This window comes from Rhinoraja longicauda, chromosome 5 (assembly GCF_053455715.1).
Source record: "Rhinoraja longicauda isolate Sanriku21f chromosome 5, sRhiLon1.1, whole genome shotgun sequence".
NCBI classification, from domain to species: domain Eukaryota; kingdom Metazoa; phylum Chordata; class Chondrichthyes; order Rajiformes; family Arhynchobatidae; genus Rhinoraja; species Rhinoraja longicauda.
Window position 1 is genome coordinate 87,583,560 of NC_135957.1, and position 20,965 is coordinate 87,604,524.

Genomic DNA, 20,965 nt, shown 5'->3' on the forward strand with positions numbered 1-20,965 from the left:
CTCACACTCGTACTATTTATTCCCATTGATGCATCCTCTGACTTACACACTAGGGGCAATTTTACAGAAGAATTGAACCTACAATCCCGCACGTCTTTGGAGAGTGGGAGGATACCGGAGCCCTCCTGGGAAACCCATACGGTCACAGGGAGAACGTGCAAACTCCACACAGCCAGCACCCGAGATCAGGATCTAAGCCTGGTCTGTGGTGCTGTGAGGCAGCAACTCTACCAGCTGCGCCACCGTGCCGTCCACTGGAAGTGTAGGAAAAAACCATTATCTGTATCCCAATGACACGTTCCAATAAACCATTATCTGTATCCCAATGACACGTTCCCAATAAACCATTATCTGTATCCCAATGACACGTTCCCAATAAACCATTATCTGTATCCCAATGACACGTTCCCAATAAACCATTATCTGTATCCCAATGACACGTTCCCAATAAACCATTATCTGTATCCCAATGACACGTTCCAATAAACCATTATCTGTATCCCAATGACACGTTCCCAATAAACCATTATCTGTATCCCAATGACACGTTCCAATAAACCATTATCTGTATCCCAATGACACGTTCCCAATAAACCATTATCTGTATCCCAATGACACGTTCCAATAAACCATTATCTGTATCCCAATGACACGTTCCCAATAAACCATTATCTGTATCCCAATGACACGTTCCCAATAAACCATTATCTGTATCCCAATGACACGTTCCCAATAAACCATTATCTGTATCCCAATGACACGTTCCAATAAACCATTATCTGTATCCCAATGACACGTTCCCAATAAACCATTATCTGTATCCCAATGACACGTTCCCAATAAACCATTATCTGTATCCCAATGACACGTTCCCAATAAACCATTATCTGTATCCCAATGACACGTTCCCAATAAACCATTATCTGTATCCCAATGACACGTTCCCAATAAACCATTATATGTTGAAAGGCTGGAGCGATTGGGCTTGTATACACTGGAATTTAGAAGGATGAGGGGGGATCTTATTGAAACATATAAGATAATTAGGGGATTGGACACATTAGAGGCAGATAACATGTTCCCAATGTTGGGGGAGTCCAGAACAAGGGGCCACAGTTTGAGAATAAGGGGTAGGCCATTTAGAACGGAGATGAGGAAGAACTTTTTCAGTCAGAGGGTGGTGAAGGTGTGGAATTCTCTGCCTCAGAAGGCAGTGGAGGCCAGTTCGTTGGATGCTTTCAAGAGAGAGCTGGATAGAGCTCTTAAGGATAGCGGAGTGAGGGGGTATGGGGAGAAGGCAGGAACGGGGTACTGATTGATAGTGATCAGCCATGATCGCATTGAATGGCGGTGCTGGCTCGAAGGGCTGAATGGCCTACTCCTGCACCTATTGTCTATTGTCTATTGTCTATTGTATCCCAATGACACGTTCCAATAAACCATTATCTGTATCCCAATGACACGTTCCCAATAAACCATTATCTGTATCCCAATGACACGTTCCCAATAAACCATTATCTGTATCCCAATGACACGTTCCCAATAAACCATTATCTGTATCCCAATGACACGTTCCCAATAAACCATTATCTGTATCCCAATGACACGTTCCCAATAAACCATTATCTGTATCCCAATGACACGTTCCCAATAAACCATTATCTGTATCCCAATGACACGTTCCCAATAAACCATTATCTGTATCCCAATGACACGTTCCCAATAAACCATTATCTGTATCCCAATGACACGTTCCCAATAAACCATTATCTGTATCCCAATGACACGTTCCCAATAAACCATTATCTGTATCCCAATGACACGTTCCCAATAAACCATTATCTGTATCCCAATGACACGTTCCAATAATCAAGAGTGTTTAATTGTCACGATTCAACTCATGATTTTGTATAAAAGTGTGGAGTTTCTAAACTCTCGATGAAGAGAGGACGAGAACTTCTTCAAAGTAGACATACCTTGAGGAGAAGTCTCAGTGGAGCGGCACGATGTGTAGGAAAATAACTGCAGATGCTGGTTCAAATCGAAGGTAGAAACATAATGCACCCATTCCTTCTCTCCAGAGATGCTGCCTGACCCGCTGAGTTACTTCAGCACTCTGTGAAACGTCACCTATCCATGTTCTCCACAGATGCTGCCTGACCCGCTGAGTTACTCCAGCACTCTGTGAAACGTCACCTATCCATGTACTCCAGAGATGCTGCCTGACCCGCTGAGTTACTCCAGCATTTTGTTTCTACCTTCGATTTGAACCAGCATCTGCAGTTTTTATTCCTACACATCTTGCCGCTGGGAATTTTCTTCAAGGTTTGTCTACTTTGAAGAAGTTCTCCTCCTCTCTTCATCGAGAGTTTAGCAGCATCCTCTCTCACTGCTCCCCCTCTGTGATCCCTCCTGCCCTCCCCCTCTCTATCCCCTCCTCCTTCCCAGTTCTCCCACGAGCTTTATGTTGTTTTAAATATCAGATTCCATTTTAAGACCACACTAAATTAGGGAAATTGTCATGATTGTAACTGTAAGTGGAGCAGGCAATTTCCTGATGTCAAGCAGCAGTAAATATAGCATCTTGCTCAACGTTACATCAATATTTTCCACAGTTTGCGTTAATTATAATGTAAAACAAAACCGTGAATGACATTACTTAAATCTCGTCCAACTGACAGCAGAACGTGGATGCCAAATATGCAATTGTGCCCGTACCTAGCTGAGAACAGAAATAACTTGCCTTTGACATGATTAATTTGTGTGCTTGAAACGCAACGCAACAAAAAGGAGGCAATCGTCAACAATCTGGGACAAGGAGCCTCAGGCTGCACTTGGTGCAGGAACGAGAGGCCTGATCACCAAGACAATCACTGCAGGAAAATAAATGCAGATGCTGGCTCAAATTGAAGGTAGACAAGGTGCTGGAGTAACTCAGCAGGTCAGGCAGCATCCCTGGAGAGAAGGAATGGGTGACGTTTCGGGCTGAGACCCTTCTTCAGACTGAAGACCCGAAACGTCACCCATTCCTTCTCTCCTGAGATGCTGCCTGACCCGCTGAGTTACTCCAGCATTTTGTGTCTACCTTCAAGACAATCACTGTGCTCATTAAAGACAAGCAACTAACTGCAGATGCCGGTTTACAGAAAAAAACACACACACGGAAAGTTGAAAATAACTCAGCTTGTCCGGCGGCATCTGTGGAGAACATGGACAGTTGACAATAGACAATAGACAATAGGTGCAGGAGTACGCCATTCGGCCCTTCGAGACAGCACCGCCATTCAATGTGATCATGGCTGATCATTCTCAATCAGTACCCCGTTCCTGCTTTCTCCCCATACCCCCTGACTCCGCTATCCTTAAGAGCTCTATCTAGCTCTCTCTTGAATGTATTCAGAGAATTGGCCTCCACTGCCCTGAGGCAGAGAATTCCACAGATTCACAACTCTCTGACTAAAAAAGTTTTTCCTCATCTCTGTTTTAAATGGCCTACCCCTTATTCTTAAACTGTGGCCCCTGGTTCTGGACTCCCCCAACATTGGGAACATGTTTCCTGCCTCTAACATGTCCAACCCCTTAATAATCTTATACGTTTGACATTTCGGGTCAAGACCCTTCTGCAGACGGATGGAGTTTGGGTAAGGGGGTTGTCAACTTCCTCACTCCCAAATACAGGACAAAGGGTGACGTCACCGCCCCGCGCCCCACATGACCTCACCCAGCCAGCGGCCACATGCTCCCTCTCCACTGAAGGCGGCCGCCTGGGCCGGGAGGCGGGTCGCTACGCAGCCTCCGTTAAGCGGCGCCCGGGCCTCCGGGCCTACACTGTCCGGGCCTACAGTGTCCGGAAGGTAGGCACAGATTTTATAGATAATAGATGCAGGAGAAGGCCATTCGGCCCTTCGAGCCAGCACCGCCATTCAATGTGATCATGGCTGATCATTCTCAATCAGTACCCCGTTCCTGCCTTCTCCCCATACCCCCTGACTCCGCTATCCTTAAGAGCTCTATCTAGCTCTCTCTTGAATGCATTCAGAGAATTGGCCTCCACTGCCTTTTGAGGCAGAGAATTCCACAGATTCACAACTCTCTGGCTGAATAAGCTTTTCCTCATAGAAACATAGAAAATAGGTGCAGGAGTAGGCCATTCGGCCCATCGAGCCTGCACCGCCATTCAATATGATCATGGCTGATCATCCAACTCAGTATCCCGTACTTGCCTTCTCTCCATACCCCCTGATCCCTTTAGCCACAAGGGCCACATCTAACTCCCTCTTAAATATAGCCAATGAACTGGCCTCAACTACCTTCTGTGGCAGAGAATTCCACAGATTCACCACTCTCTGTGTGAAAAAAAAACTTTCTCATCTCGGTCCTAAAAGACCTCCCCCTTATCCTTAAACTGTGGCCCCTTGTTCTGGACTCCCCCAACATTGGGAACATGTTTCCTGCCTCTAACGTGTCCAACCCCTTAATAATCTAATACGTTTTGATAAGATCTCCTCTCATCCTTCTAAATTCCAGTGTATACAAACCTAGTCGCTCCAGTCTTTCAACATATGACAGTCCCGCCATTCCGGGAATTAACCTAGTAAACCTACGCTGCACGCCCTCAATAGCAAGAATATCCTTCCTCAAATTTGGAGACCAAAACTGCACACAGTACTCCAGGTGCGGTCTCACTAGGGCCCTGTACAACTGCAGAAGGACCTCTTTGCTCCTATACTCAACTCCTCTTGTTATGAAGGCCAACATTCCATTGGCTTTCTTCACTGCCTGCTGTACCTGCATGTTTGTAAATTTAACCAGCATCTGCAGTTTTTTTCCTACCACAGTGTCTGGGCCTTCACTCTCTGGGCCTTCACTGTCTAGGCCCACAGCGTCCGGACCTACAGGGTTAGGCCATTTAGATCGGAGATGAGGAAAATCTTTTTCAGTCAGAGAGTTGTGAATCTGTAGAATTCTTTGCCTCAGAAGGCAGTGGAGGCCAATTCTCTGGATGCTTTCAAGAGAGAGCTAGATAGAGCTCTTAATGATAGCGGAGTCAGGGGGTACGGGGAGAAGGCAGGAACGGGGTACTGATTGAGAATGATCAGCCATGATCACATTGAATGGTGGTGCTGGCTGGAAGGGCTGAATGGCCTCCTCCTGCACCTGTTGTCTATTGAATGGATCGTACACAAGGAGTGTAAGATAGTTGTACAGTAGTCAATTTAGCATATTTGTTTGTCTTGTGCTATGGTGGTGAGTTCTGTTTTGTTTTATTCTATTGTAAATATTATTTTTTAATAATTCAATCATTTTTTTGATAATTAACAAAAGAGGGCTTTTACTGACACAACTACGCTGGCCCATCAGAGGCCCAATGTGGTATTCCCGCTCACCACTGATGCCACTGTCCGGGCCGTGAGAGCTGCCGTGGGACAGCGAGTCAATGGCAGGTGAAAACCTCTGCCGTGGGAAACTTATCACCACTCAGACGGGGAACAGCACACGTCCGAGCGATTACCTTTGGCCACGTACCTCGCCGTCCGTCGTTGCCACTATCTGTTGGAAGGCCGTCCCTTCACTATTCGTACGGATCACCGGCCGCTCATGTACACCGCTCGTACGAGCGCGGGGAGCTATTCACCGCGGGACATCCGCCACTCGCACTTCGCGCTGTAGTTGACATCAGGCAATCCAAGGGAAAGCAAAGCCGGTTGCCGACGCCCTGTGGAGACTTGAGGTGGATGCTCTGAATGCCACCACGCTCACCGACGTTCACGCCATGCCCTGCCTGGGTTTTCTCCAAGATAATAGACAATAGACAATAGGTGCAGGATTAGGCCATTCGGCCCTTCGAGCCAGCACCGACATTCAATGTGATCATGGCTGATCATTCTCAATCAGTACCCCGTTCCTGCCTTCTCCCCATACCCCCTGACTCTGCTATCCTTAAGAGCTCTATCCAGCTCTCTCTTGAATGCATTCAGAGAATTGGCCTCCACTGCCGTCTGACGCAGAGAATTCCACAGATTCACAACTCTCTGACTGAAAAAGATTTTCCTCATCTCCGTTCTAAATGGCCGACCCCTTATTGTTAAACTGTGGCCCCTTGTTCTGGACTCCCCCAACATTGGGTACATGTTTCCTGCCTCTAACGTGTCCAACCCCTTAATAATCTTATACGTTTCGATAAGATCCCCTCTCACCCTTCTAAATTCCAGTGTATACAAGCCTAGTCGCTCCAGTCTTTCAACATATGACAGTCCCGCCATTCCGGGAATTAACCTAGTGAACCTACGCTGCACGCCCTCAATAGCAAGAATATCCTTCCTCAAATTTGGAGACCAAAACTGCACACAGTACTCCAGGTGCGGTCTCACTAGGGCCCTGTACAACTGCAGAAGGACCTCTTTGCTCCTATACTCAACTCCTCTTGTTATGAAGGCCAACATTCCATTGGCTTTCTTCACTGCCTGCTGTACCTTCGGTTTCCTCCCACACTCCAAAGACGTGCAGGTTTGTAGGTTAATTGACTTGGTAAATGTAAAAATTGTCCCTAGTGAGTGTGGGATAGTGTTAGTGTGCGGGGATCGCTGGTCGGCGTGGACCCGGTGGGCCGTAGGGTCCTGCTTCCGCGCTGTATCTCTAAACTAAACTTAACTAAACTAAACTGAAAACTGCGTGGATTTCCTCCGGTTTCCTCCCATGTCTCAAAGATGTGTGGGTTTCTAGGTTAAAAGTGGGGTAGGACAGGAACGTGGTATAACATAAAACCAGCGTGAACTAGTGGTCGGTAGAGACCCGGTGGGCCGAAGGGCCTGTTCCACGCTGTAGCTCTAAACTAAACTAAATCCAGAGATGCTCCTGCATCTATTTTCTATGTTTGTAAATTTCCCTGGTGTGGGACGAATAAAGGAATATATTATGTTTCTACAGAACAGTAGAGGCCCTTCGGCCCACAATGTCTGTGTCGAAAATGATGCCAAGACCAACTCTTATCTGCCTGCGCGTAATCCTGCCTGGGCTGTAAATTTCCCCGTTGTGGGACGAATAAAGGAATATATTATTATTATTATCCTTAGCCCTCCATTCCCCGCATATCCATGAAGTGCCTTAAATGCCCCGATCATCCCTCCACCACCAACCCCGGTTGTGTTTGATTTTCCCATCCTGGGAGAAAGCTTCTATCTGTCTACTGTATCTGTGCCTCCCAACAATTTAGCTATATTTAAACTGCATTGAAGGAAGTTTCAAAGTGATTAAGCCATTAGTGAAGATAACAGGAACCTGAGGGATATCAGAGAGAATTCTGGCATCAGAAGGATAAACTTCAATGGGAGAGATTTCCTTTTAGTCATCTTTGAATTTTTCTTTCATTCTTAAGTGATTATCCCTTTGTTAAATGTTGAGAGATTTTCAAGAAACATGGTGACAGATTTTCTCTTTTTATCCTCTGGGTTATTTTCTAATTTGCAACGCTCTGACAATTCTCAATGCTTCCGGCTCAACACGGTTAATTAATCTGTACATTTACGTATCCGTGCATCCAAGGAATCTGGTAACTTCTGCTGCGCTTTCATTAATATTGTTGTTATTACAAGTTAGGGTTGCCAACTTTCTCACTCCCAAATAAGGGACAAAAGGTGACGCCCCACGTGACCTCACCCAGCCAGCGGCCACGTGCTCCCGCTCCACCACTGGCGGCCGCCCGGGCCGGGAGACGGGTTGCTACGCAACTTCCGTTAGGTGACGCCCGGGCCGCCGGGCCTACACTGTCCGGGCCTACACAGTCCAGACCTACAGTGTCCGGGCCTACAGTGTCCACGCCTACAGTATACGGGCCTAAAGTGTACGGGCCTACAGTGTCCGGGCCTACATTGTCCAGACCTACAGTGTCCGGGCCTACAGTGTCCATGCCTACAATGTACGGGCCTAAAGTGTACGGGCCTACAGTGTCCGGGCCTACACTGTCCAGACCTACAGTGTCCGGGCCTACAATGTCCACGCCTACAGTGTATGGGCCTAAAGTGTATGAGCCTACAGTGTCCGGGCCTACACTGTCCAGACCTACAGTGTCCGGGCCTACAGCGTCCCCCGGGCCTAATACGGGACAAACTAATTTAGCCCATAAAACGGGATGTCCCGGCTAATACAGGACAGTTGATATGAGATGAGCTACGCTGTTAGGGGCAATAGTCATTGAGTCATAAATCCATAACGTCTTGCAGCGTGGAAACAGGCCCTTCGGCCCAACGTACCCACACCGGCCAACATGCCCCATTTACACTAGTCCCATCAGCCTGCGCTTGACCCATATCCCTCCAAACCTGTCCCCTATCCATGTACCTGTCCAATTATTTCTTAAGTACTGCGAGGGTCCCAGCCTCAACTACCTCCTCTGGCAGCTCGTTCCATACACCCACCACCCTCAGTCTGAAAAAAATTATCCCTCACGTTCCTATTAAATATTTTCCCCTTCACCTTAAGCCTATGTCCTCCGGTCCTCGATTCCCCTACTCTGAGCAAAAGACTCTGTGCATCTACCCAATCTATTCCTCTCATGATTTTGTACACCTCTTTCAATAAGATCACCCCTCATTCTCCTGCGCTCCAAGGAATAGCGACCCAGCCTACTCAACCTCTCCCTATAGCTCACACCCTCGAGGCCTGGCAACATAAATCTTCTCAATGCCCCACCATAAGGTATTCTAGGACAACCAGATTGCATTTGCAAGGTCAGAACAAAACTGTGGAAAGTGTAAAAGAGTCGTGCGGTGTGTGTGGTGTCTCGGATGTGGGTGGGCAAGGGTTGGACGAGGGGAGCTAGGATGCATTCAAGAATCTCAACTCCTCTTCTCTGGGTAAAAGACTGCGTCTACCTGATCCATTCCTCTCACGAGGAAGCTTGAAATGTTCGGGGGAGGGGCATTGAGGGGGGGCGATGTTCGGGGGAGGGGCATTGAGGGGGGTGATGTTCGGGGGAGGGGCATTGAGGGGGGTGATGTTCGGGGAGGGGCATTGAGGGGGGTGATGTTCGGGGGAGGGGCATTGAGGGGGGTGATGTTCGGGGGAGGGGCATTGAGGGGGGTGATGTTCGGGGGAGGGGCATTGAGGGGGTGATGTTCGGGGGAGGGGCATTGAGGGGGGTGATGTTCGGGGGAGGGGCATTGAGGGGGTGATGTTTGGGGGAGGGGCATTGAGGGGGTGATGTTCGGGGGAGGGGCATTGAGGGGGGTGATGTTCGGGGGAGGGGCATTGAGGGGGGTGATGTTCGGGGGAGGGGCATTGAGGGGGGTGATGTTCGGGGGAGGGGCATTGAGGGGGGTGATGTTCGGGGGAGGGGCATTGAGGGGGGTGATGTTCTGCCCATTGCTCAATGAAGGCGTCAATCTCCCGACTGGATGCTGGTATTCCGTCAGAATCATGGCAACGATGGCTGCAGGATCTGGATCGATTGGCCAGGTGGGCGGAGGAATGGTGGATGGAATTTAATACAGACAATAGACAATAGGTGGAGGAGGAGGCCATTCAGCTCTTCGAGCCAGCACCGCCATTCAATGTGATCATGGCTGATCACTCTCAATCAGTACCCCGTTCCTGCCTTCTCCCCGTACCCCCTGACTCCGCTATCCTTAAGAGCTCTATCTAGCTCTGTCTTGAATGCATTCAGAGAATTGGCCTCCACTGCCTTCTATAGACAATAGACAATAGGTGCAGGAGTAGGCCATTCAGCCCTTCGAGCCAGTACCGCCATTCAATGCGATCATGGCTGATCACTCTCAATCAGTACCCCGTTCCTGCCTTCTCCCCATACCCCCTCACTCCGCTATCCTTAAGAGCTCTATCCAGCTCTCTCTTGAAAGCATCCAACGAACTGGCCTCCACTGCCTTCTGAGGCAGAGAATTCCACACCTTTACCACTCTCTGACTGAAAAAGTTCTTCCTCATCTCCGTTCTAAATGGCCTACCCCTTATTCTTAAACTGTGGCCCCTTGTTCTGGACTCCCCCAACATTGGGAACATGTTTCCTGCCTCTAATGTGTCCAATCCCCTAATTATCTTATATGTTTCAATAAGATCCCCCCTCATCCTTCTAAATTCCAGTGTATACAAGCCTAATTGCTCCAGCCTTTCAACATACGACAGTCCCGCCATTCCGGGCAGAGAATTCCACAGATTTACAACTCTGACTGAAAAACGTTTTTCCTCATCTCCGTTCGAAATGGCCTACCCCTTATTCTTAAACTGTGGCCCCTGGTTCTGGACTCCCCCAACATTGGGAACATGTTTCCTGCCTCTAACGTGTTCAACCCCTTAATAATCTTATATGTTTCGATAAGTTTCCCTCTCATCCTTCTAAATTCCAGTGTATACAAGCCTAGTCGCTCCAGTCTTTCAATACAGACAAGTGTGATGTGTTGCATTCTGGGACGTCGAACAAGGGCAGGACCTACACTGTGAATGGTAGGCCTCTGGGTAGTGTTGTAGAGCAGAGGGATCTAGGAGTGCAGGTACATGGTTCCTTGAAGGTCGAGTGGCAGGTAGATAAGGTGGCTCTGGGTAGTGTTGTGTGGGGAGAGGGCAGGAACGGGGTAATGATTGTGAATGATCAGCCATGATCACATTGAATGGCGGTACTGGCTCGACGTGCCGAATGGCCTCCTCCTGCATCTATTGTCTATTGTTGTGGAGCAGAGGGATCTAGGAGTGCAGGTACATGGTTCCTTGAAGGTGGAGTCGCAGGTAGATAAGGTGGTCAAAAAAGCTTTTGACACATTGACCTTCATCAGTCAGAGTATTGAGTATAGATGTTGGGAGGTCATGTTGCAGTTGTATAAGACGTTGGTGAGGCCGCATTTAGAATATTGTGTTCAGTTCTGGGCACCATGTTGTAGGAAAGATATTGTCAAGCTTGAAAGGGTTCGGAAAAGATTGACGAGGATGTTGCCAGGACTAGAGGGTGTGAGCCACAGGGAGAGGTTGAGTTGGCTGGGTCTCTATTCCATGGAGCGCAGGAGGATGAGGGGAGATCTTATAGAGGTGTACAAAATCATGAGAGGAATAGATCGGGTAGATGCACAGAGTCTTTTACCCAGAGTAGGGGAATCGAGGACCAGAGGACATTGGTTCAAGGTGAAGGTGAAAAGGAATCCGAGAGGTAACCTTTTCACACAGAGGGTGGTGTGTGTATGGAACAAGCTGCCAGAGGAGGTAGTTGAGACTGGGACTATCCCATCATTTAAGAAGCAGTTGAACAGGTGCATGGATAGGACACCTATCCATGTTCTCCAGAGATGCTGCCTGACCCGCTGAGTTACTCCAGCACTCTGTGACGCGGTTGCAGGGGAAAGTGCCCGGCGATGGGGTGGTTTGGGTAGGAAGGGACGAGTGGACCAGGGAGTTACGGAGGGAATGGTCTCTGTGGAACACAGAAAGGGGAGGAGATGAGAAGATGTATCCAGTAGTGGGATCCCGTTGGAGGTGACGGAAATGTTGGCGGATGATTTGTTGTATGCGACGGCTGATGGGGTGGAAGGTGAGAACGAGGGGGACTCTATCCTTGTTACGAATGGGGGGAGGGGGAGCAAGAGCGGAGCTGCGGGATGTAGATAAACTAACCAGGAATGAGTTTGAATTGTTCCTTCCTGCTCTCACAAGTTTCTCTATCATTTGAAGAGGGCACGGAACACAATTAAAAATTATTTTTCTGAAACTATCTATGCTTTCTTGAATATTTAATTTAAATCAGAACTGCATTAGTTTATTAAAGTGAAAAAAAAATCATTTTGGCACAATATCAAGCATTTACGTATGTAAGTATATCCACCATTATTTAATTAAAAATTACAATCCTTTTTAGCTTAGGTTGGATTTTATCCTTTAGTTTCTCTGTTATATCTATCAGGCAAAGCCCTCAAGACCTGGCAACATCCTTATAACATTTCTCTGAACACTTTCCATCTTAACCACATCATTCCTGTCGCAGGGTGACCAAACACTGAGCTCAATACTCCAAAGGCGGCCTCAACCTACGTACTGTACAACTGAAACCTGGTGTCCCAACTAGCTCGAGAAACTCAGCGGGACAGGCAGCATCTCTGGAGAAAAACAATGCGTGGCGTTCTGGGCCCGAACATTTGAAGAAAGGTTCCAATCAAAAATGTCACCTTTCCTTTCTCTCCAGAGATGCTGCCTGACCCGCTGAGTTACTCCAGCACTCTGTGAAACGTCACCTATCCATGTTCTCCACAGATGCTGCCTGACCCGCTGAGTTACTCCAGCACTCTGTGAAACGTCACCTATCCATGTTCTCCACAGATGCTGCCTGACCCGCTGAGTTACTCCAGCACTCTGTGAAACGTCACCTATCCATGTTCTCCACAGATGCTGCCTGACCCGCTGAGTTACTCCAGCACTCTGTGAAACGTCACCTATCCATGTTCTCCACAGATGCTGCCTGACCCGCTGAGTTACTCCAGCACTCTGTGAAACGTCACCTATCCATGTTCTCCACAGATGCTGCCTGACCCGCTGAGTTTCTCCAGCACTCTGTGTCTATCTTCTATACTCAAGACCCTGACTGATGAAGGCCAACATGTCACACGCCTTCTTCACCACCTTATCCACCTACGCTGCCAGATCCGTCCAATTTCTGCTGGTTTATTTTCATTTTGGGGAACACAAATTTCTGAGACACAAGGAACTGCAGATGATGGAAACATGAGCAAAACACAAAGTGCAGGAAGAACACAGCAGGCCAGGCAGCATCCGTGAGTGAATGGACAGGTGATGTTTCGGGTCCATTATTCTGACACAACCCCGATCCCCCCTCACCTGTGTTCACCTATCACGTACCGGGCTTTGTCCCATCCCCACCTCTCTTTTCCAGCTTTCTGCCCCGACTCCATCCGTCTGAGGAAGGGTCCCGACCTGAAACATCGACTGTTCATTCCCTCCACAGGTGGACACAAAATACTGGAGTAACTCAGCGGGTCAGGCAGCATCTGTGGAGAACATGGATAGGTGACGTTTCACAGAGTGCTGGAGTAACTCAGCGGGTCAGGCAGCATCTCTGGAGAACATGGATAGGTGACGTTTCACAGAGTGCTGGAGTAACTCAGCGGGTCAGGCAGCATCTGTGGAGAACATGGATAGGTGACGTTTCACAGAGTGCTGGAGTAACTCAGCGGGTCGGGCAGCATCTGTGGAGAACATGGATAGGTGACGTTTCACAGAGTGCTGGAGTAACTCAGCGGGTCAGGCAGCATCTGTGGAGAACATGGATAGGTGACGTTTTGGATCAGGAGTTTTCTTCAGTTTGGGTCGGGACCCTTAGAGCCGCTAAGTTTCTCCAGCACTTTGTGTCTTTATTAGTTTTGTGCTAGTTAGTTTAGTTTAGAGATACAGCACGGAAACAGGCTCTTCGGCCCACCGTGTCCGTGCCGCCCAGCGATCCCCGCACACTAACACTATCCTACACACACTAGGGACAGTTTTTACATTTACGTTTACCCAGTCAATTAACCTATAAACCTGTATGTCTTTGGAGTGTGGGAGGAAACCGAAGATCTCGGAGAAACACCACGCAGGTCATGGGGAGAACGTACAAACTCCGTACAGACAGCACCTGTATTCAGGATCGAACCTGAGTCTCTGGCGCTGCATTCGCTGTAAAGCAGCAACTCTACCGCTGCACCACCGTGCCGCACGCAAGATAAAGTCCAGTAAAGTCCCATTAAAGACAGTATGAGGGTCTCAAAAGAGGGTCGATAGTAGCTCTGGACGGCTCTTGTGCATGCAGGTCCAGCAGGCAGTGAAAAATCTAATGGCATGTTGGCCTTCATAGCGAGAGGATTTGAGTAAAGGAGCAAAGAAGTCCTTCTGCAGTTGTACAGGGCCCTAGTGAGACTGCACCTGGAGTACTGTGTGCAGTTTTGGTCTCCTAATTTGAGGAAGGAAGTCCTTGCTATTGAGGCAGTGCAGTGTAGGTTCACCAGGTTAATCCCTGGGATGGAGGGACTGTCTTATGAGGAAAGATTGGAAAGACTGGGCTTGTATTCACTGGAATTTAGAAGGATGAGAGGGGATCTTATAGAGACGTATAAAATTATAAAAGCTAGATGCAGGAAAAATGTTCCCAATGTTGGGGGAGTCCAGAACCAGGGGCCACACAGTCTAAGAATAAAGGGGAGGCCATTTAAAACTGAGGTGAGAAGAAACGTTTTCACCTAGAGAGTTGTGAATTTGTGGGATTCTCTGCCAAAGAGGGCAGTGGAGGCCAATTCGCTGGATGAAGTTAAAAAAGAATTAGATAGAGCTCTAGGGGCTAGTGGAATCAAGGGATATGGGGAGAAGGCAGGCACGGGTTACTGATTGTGGATGATCAGCCATGATCACAATGAATGGCGGTGCTGGCTCAAAGGTCCAAATGGCCTCCTCCTGCACCTATTTTCTATGTTTCTATGTTAAGTAGACACACAGTGCTGTAGTAACTCAGCGGGACAGGCAGCATCTTGGGAGAGAAGGAATGGGTGACGTTTCGGGTCGAGACCCTTCTGCAGACTGAACGTCACCCATTCTTTCTCTCCCGAGATGCTGCCTGACCCGCTGAGTTACTCCAGCATTGTGTGCCTACCTTCGATTTTAACCAGCATCTGCAGTTTTTTTCCTACTGCTCTTTAGTTGTTGCTAAGATGGTTCAGTTGCCGATGATTGATTTATCAATGATTTAATTAATTAACCACGGTAAATTGCTGTGAATTTATTACGTTGTGAAATAGGAAGTATCTTATACGATAGATAACCTGCCCATGAAGGATCCCTGCGGAGTTCAGGGACTGTCCATCATCTATGTTTCAGATGTTGGGCCGGGCTCTTGCACAGTGGACAGCCTGCCTTCTCGTTTGCCACCGCTGAATCTTTCAGGCAGCATTGATCACCATGAAGTGGGCATCTTAGTCAGTCTGGCATGGGTTGTACAGATGTTCCACATTCACATTCTGTGCCTGCCACATCTGCACGGTTCCACTTGCTCATCTTGGTCTTGCATCGGCCCATCCCTGTACCAAGCCTATTGAGGAACTTCCAGGTGTTCCAGTCACACCTGTGACCAGGTGGTAGGTGTTCCTTGGTTGGGATTGGCAGCTATTGGTGGTGGTGGCTTTCACTGCGTTTCTTTTCCCACCAGGCTAGCCTGGTTGCTTGATCTACTGTATCTAGGGACAGTAGTTAACAATTGAAACTACGGCCATTATGTGGGTACGGGCAACCCCTGAGTACCACCATTGGCATTATGCCCATGCAGAATACACCCATCACTATCCAAACATTGGATTTACTCATAGAATCATAGAGCACGGAAACAGGCCCTTCACCCCAACATGTCCACACCGACCAAGATGCCCCATCTATCCTAGTCCCATTTCCCTGCATGTGACCCATATCCCTCAAAAACTTTCCTATCCTACAACCTTCCCCCCATTAACGAACTGTACACTGCAAGGACCAGGAAGCGAGCGGGCAAGATCATCTCTGACCCCTCTCACCCTGGCCACAAACTCTTTGAAGCACTTCCCTCTGGAAGGCGACTCCGGACTGTCAAAGCAGCCACAGCCAGACATAAAAACAGCTTTTTTCCACGAGTGATAGCTCTACTCAACAACCAAAGTCTGTAACCTCTTTTTGCTCTGGTATTTTATCTTCACGTGTTTAAATTATAATGTTTTAGTTTTAACTGTTTGCTATATATTGTGTTTTTATCCTTTTGTGAGCAAAGCACCAAGGAAAATTCCTTGTATGTATACATACTTGACTAATAAAATTTGTAATTCTAGGGGTTGCCAACTATCTCACTCCCAAATAAGGGGCAAGGTGACGTCACCGCCCCGCGCCCCACGTGACCTCACCCAGCCAGCGGCCATGTGCTCCCGCTCCACCAATGGCAGCTGCCCGGGCCGGGAGGCGGTTTGCTACGCAACCTCCGTTAGGCGGTGCTCGGGCCTACACTGTCCGGGCCTACAGTGTCTGGGCTTACACTGTCCGGGCCTACACTGTCCGGGCCTACAGCGTCCCCCTGGCCTAATACGGGACAAGGGCAGTCACGCACGGGACAAACCAATTTAGCCCAAAGTACAGGGTGTCCCGGCTAATACGGGACAGTTGGCAACCCTAGTTCATTCATTCATTCATTCATTCATTCACTCACTCACTCTATCCATGTACCTGTCCGTGTGTCCATGGAATTTGGTGACACAAGGAACTGCAGATTCTGAACTCTTGAGCAAAATACAGAATGGTGGAAGAACAACAGGTCAGGCAGCATCTGTGGAGGCAATGGACAGATGACGTTTCGGGTCGGGACTCTTCTTCAGACTAAAAAATGGGCCCTGACTCAAAACATTATCAATCGTTTGCCCTCCACAGACGCTGCCTGACCCACAGAGTTCCTCCAGCAGTTAGTTTTAGTTTAGTGGTAAGTTCTGTATTTACATCGTATTGTCAGAATTTCTGAAAGTGAAAATTCTACGTTTTATTTGCAGAAACATATGAAGACTTTAACTCCAGGGTGATTGAGGTAAGATATTTTCAGTCATTTTAAAATATTTTTCCATGGGTTGCGCCTAAACAAAGTTTTATTCGACAATAGACAATAGGTGCAAGAGGAGGCCATTCGGCCCTTCGAGCCAACACCGCCATTTACTGTGATCATGGCTGATCATTCACAATCAGTACCCCGTTCCTGCCTTCTCCCCATACCCCCTGACTCCGCTATCTTTAAGAGCTCTATCTAGCTCTCACTTGAATGCATTCAGAGAATTGGTCTCCACTGCCTTCTGAGGCAGAGAATTCCACAGGTTCACAACTCTCTGGGTGAAAAAGTTTTTCCTCATCTCCGTTTTAAATGGCCTACCCCTTATTCTTAAACTGGCCCCTGGTTCTGGACTCCCCCAACATTGGGAACATGTTTCCTGCCTCCAGCGAATGCAATCCCTTAATAATGTTATTCAGGATATTCAGAGAGATTTGCATCTGTTTTGTTTCCAATGGTTTATGCAGCAAACAACAGCGAAATGAATGGAGACTGGGATCTCAGCCTGAGATCAAAAATAACATGACGATAAAGAGATACCGGGGAGTGATTAGTGGCAGTACGCTTTTAGCAAAATGAAGCCGTTTCACAGCGGAGATGAGAGATTCTCTTGTGAACGTAAAGTGCATTTAATTTGGAACTGTACAAGAAATGTAATTGAAATGAGTTTAATTAGTCTAATTCATTTTAATCAATGAAATTTGTAAATTGTGTTGGATGGAACTGCAGATGCTGGTTTACACCGACCGGATAGACACAAAATGCTGGAGTAACTCAGCGGGACAGGCAGCGCCTCTGGAGAGACGGAATGGGTGACGTTTCGGGTTCAGACCCTTCTTCAGACTCACGGAATCAGAGTCTGGAGAAGGGTCTCGACCCGAAACATCACCCATTCCTTCTCTCCTGAGATGCTGCCTGTCTCACGGAGTTATTCCAGCCTGCATACAAAAGGACCCAAATGTTATTTAGATATGTATAGGAGAAAACTGCAGGTGCTGGTTTAAATCGAAGATAGACACAAAAATGCTGGAGTAACTCAACAGGACAGGCAGCATCTCTGTAGAGAAGGAACGGCTGATGTTTCGGGTCGAGACCCTTCTTCAGACTTCTTCAGATATTTAGGTATTACAGGGTCCCTCAGCAAACATACGTGGGCAGCACAGTGGCACGCCCGGGCTCCATCCTGACTACGAATGCTGTCTATGCGGAGTTTGTACGTTCTCCCTGTGAGTCCCGTGGGATTTCTCTGGGTGCTCCAGTCACAGGGAGAACGTACAAACTCTGTCGTTTGATGGGCCGAATGGCCTAATTCTGCTCCAATCACTTATGACCTTATGACCCTTTATTCTCAGTAATCCCCCCATCGCCGGGTCCTCCTTAGTTCTATGGAACAAATGCAGCTGAAGAACGACTGGAACTGGAGTGCGAAGAAGGGTCCCGATACAAAACATCGCCTGCCTATGTTCCCCACAGATGCTGCCTGACCCGCTGAGTTACCCCAGCACTCTGTGAAACGTCACCTATCCATGTTCTCCACAGATGCTGCCTGACCCGCTGAGTTAGGCTGGGTCAGATTGGGAGTGGGAGGAGGAGTTGAAGTGCTCAGACACCGGGAGATCGGGTTGGTTAAGGCAGACTGAGTGAAGGTGTTGAGAGAAATGTAGTCGCCTGTTAACAGAGGGGATGAAGCCGTACCTGAGTCTGGTACACTGTGAGTAGAATTGAACGGTGTGGAATTGTCAATCAGCAGCGCATCGTTCGCACAGCTGAGATGGTTGTTGGCTGCAACCTTCCCCCCCATTGACGAACTGTACACTGCAAGGGCCAGGAAGCGAGCGGGCAAGATCATCTCTGATCCCTCTCACCCTGGCCACAAACTCTTTGAAGCACTTCCCTCTGGAAGGCGACTCCGGACTGTCAAAGCAGCCACAGCCCAACATAAAAACAGCGTTTTTTCCACGAGCAGTAGCTCTACTCAATAACCAAAAGTCTGTAGCCTCCTTTAGCTCTGGTATTTTATTTCATTCTTCATATGTTTAAATTACAATGTTTTATTCTTCATTGTTTACTGTATGTCGTGTTGTTACCTGTGAGCAAAGCACTAAGGCACATTCCTTGTATGTGTACTAGGGTTGCCAACTTTCGAACTCCAAAATAAGGTCACCGCCCGCGTCCCACGTGACCTCACCCAGCCTGCGGCCACGTGCTCCCGCTCCACCAATGGCGGCCGCCCGGGCCGGGAGGCAGGTTGCTACGCAACCTCCGTTAGGCGAACACACTCGGCCCTGCTCCCCGAACACACTCCGTTAGCCTACAGTGTCCGGGCCTACACTGTCCGGGCCTACAGCGGCTCCCGGGCCTACATTGTCGGGGCCTACAACGGCACCCGGGCCTACAGTGTCCGGGCCTAGAGTGTCCGGATCTATAGTGTCCGGGCCTACAGCGTCCTGGCCTATGCTGTCCGGGCCTAGAGTGTCCGGGCCTACAGTGTCTGGGCCTACAGCGTCCTGGCCTATATTGTCCGGGCCTAGAGTGTCCGGGCCTACAGTGTCTGGGCCTACAGTGTCCGGGCCTATAGTGTCCGAGCCTACAGTGTCCGGGCCTATATTGTCCGGGCCTAGAGTGTCCGGGCCTACAGTGTCTGGGCCTACAGTGTCCGGGCCTATATTGTCCGGGCCTAGAGTGTCCGGGCCTACAGTGTCTGGGCCTACAGCGTCCTGGCCTATATTGTCCGGGCCTAGAGTGTCCGGGCCTACAGTGTCTGGGCCTACAGTGTCCGGGCCTATAGTGTCCGGGCCTACAGTGTCCGGGCCTATATTGTCCGGGCCTAGAGTGTCCGGGCCTACAGTGTCCGGGCCTACAATGCCTCCCGGGACTAAAACGGGACAAGGGCGATCCCATACGGGACAAACCAATTTAGCCCAAAATACAGGATGTCCCGGCTAATACGGGACAGTTGGCAACCCTAACGTATGCATACTTGGCTAATAACATTTATTCAATTAAATTGAATTCATTTCAGTGGCACTGCTGGCAGGTTGTTGAGTAAAGCATGCTGATGATTTACCATGGTGTTGTCCGGGGCTTCCAATAAGCTCTGCCATTAGATTTTTCGCAGAGGACAGATCCACTCAGTGAGATTGAGAAGCATTGCAAATATTGATCTTTGAAGGCAAATTGAAAAATCTAAAATAGAGAGTGCAGGAGGAATCCGCAGCCGAGCCAAGAAATCTCAAATCAAATGTCAGCTCTTCTCCGCGACTCTTTGCGTGAGGAATGTGGTGAAATGGAAAACACACTGGAAACAAGAGTTCCCACCGTGACCCAATCTGATCTGGTCATAGAGTCATTCAGCAGGAAAGTTTATAAAGTCATGAGAGGAATAGACCAGGTAGATGCACAGAGTCTCTAGCCCAGAGTAGGGGAATCGAGGACCAGAGGACATAGGTTCAAGGTGAAGGGGAAAAGATTTCATAGGAATCTGAGGAGTATTTTTTTTACACAGAGGGAGGTGGGTGTATGGAACGAGCTGCCGGGGAGGTAGAACGGGCGACACGGTGGCGCAGTGGTAGAGTTGCTGCTTTACAGCGAATGCAGCGCCGGAGACCCGGGTTCCATCCCGACTACGGGTGCTGTCTGTACGGAGTTTGTACGTTCTCCCCGTGACCTGCGTGGGGTTTCTCCGAGATCTTCGGTTTCCTCCCACACTCCAAAGATGTAATGGTTTGTAGGTTAATTGGCTTGGTAAGTGTAAAAATTGTCCCTAGTGGGTATAGGATAGTGTTAGTGTGCGGGGATCGCTGGGCGGCGCGGACCGACCGGTGGGCCGAAAGGGCCTGTTTCCATGCTGTATCTCCAAACTAAACTAAACTATCCCAATGTTTAAGAAACAGTTAGACAGGTACATGGATAGGTCAGGTTTGGAGGGATATGGACCAAGCACAGGCAGGTGGGACTAGGGTAGCTGGGACATGTTGGTCGGTGTGGGCAAGTTGGGCCGAAGGGCCTGTTTCCACACTGAATCACTCTATGACTCTATGACTAGTGTAGCTGGGACATGTTGGGTGGTGTGGGCAGGTTGAACACTGTGTCACTCTGTGACTCTAGAAGGCTTTTCAGCCAAGTTTGTCCAAGCTGACCAAGATTGAGGTTGGATAGGCTGAAACCTTTTTCTTTAGAATGGAGGAGACCGAGTGATCGATTCATACAGCACGGAAACAGGCCCTTCAGCCCAACTTGTCCGTGCTGACCAAGGTGCCCCATCTAAATTAGTTCCATTTGCCCACATTTGGCCCATATCCCCCTAAACCTTTCCCATCCATGTACCCATACAAGTTTATTTGAAATGTTGTGTTGTAGTCCCTGCCTCAACTCCCTTCTCTGACA

At 48.6% G+C, this 20,965-nt stretch overlaps 1 protein-coding gene across 1 annotated transcript in view; it reads left to right on the top strand.

Annotated features, from left to right (window-relative positions):
- mrps5 (mitochondrial ribosomal protein S5) overlaps positions 1–20,965 on the top strand; it is a 123,518-nt gene that overhangs the window by 51,019 nt on the left and 51,534 nt on the right. The window contains exon 5 of the mRNA XM_078400269.1: positions 16,530–16,564. Within this exon, the coding sequence (XP_078256395.1) occupies positions 16,530–16,564 (35 nt within the window). The remainder of the gene's footprint in view (positions 1–16,529; positions 16,565–20,965) is intronic.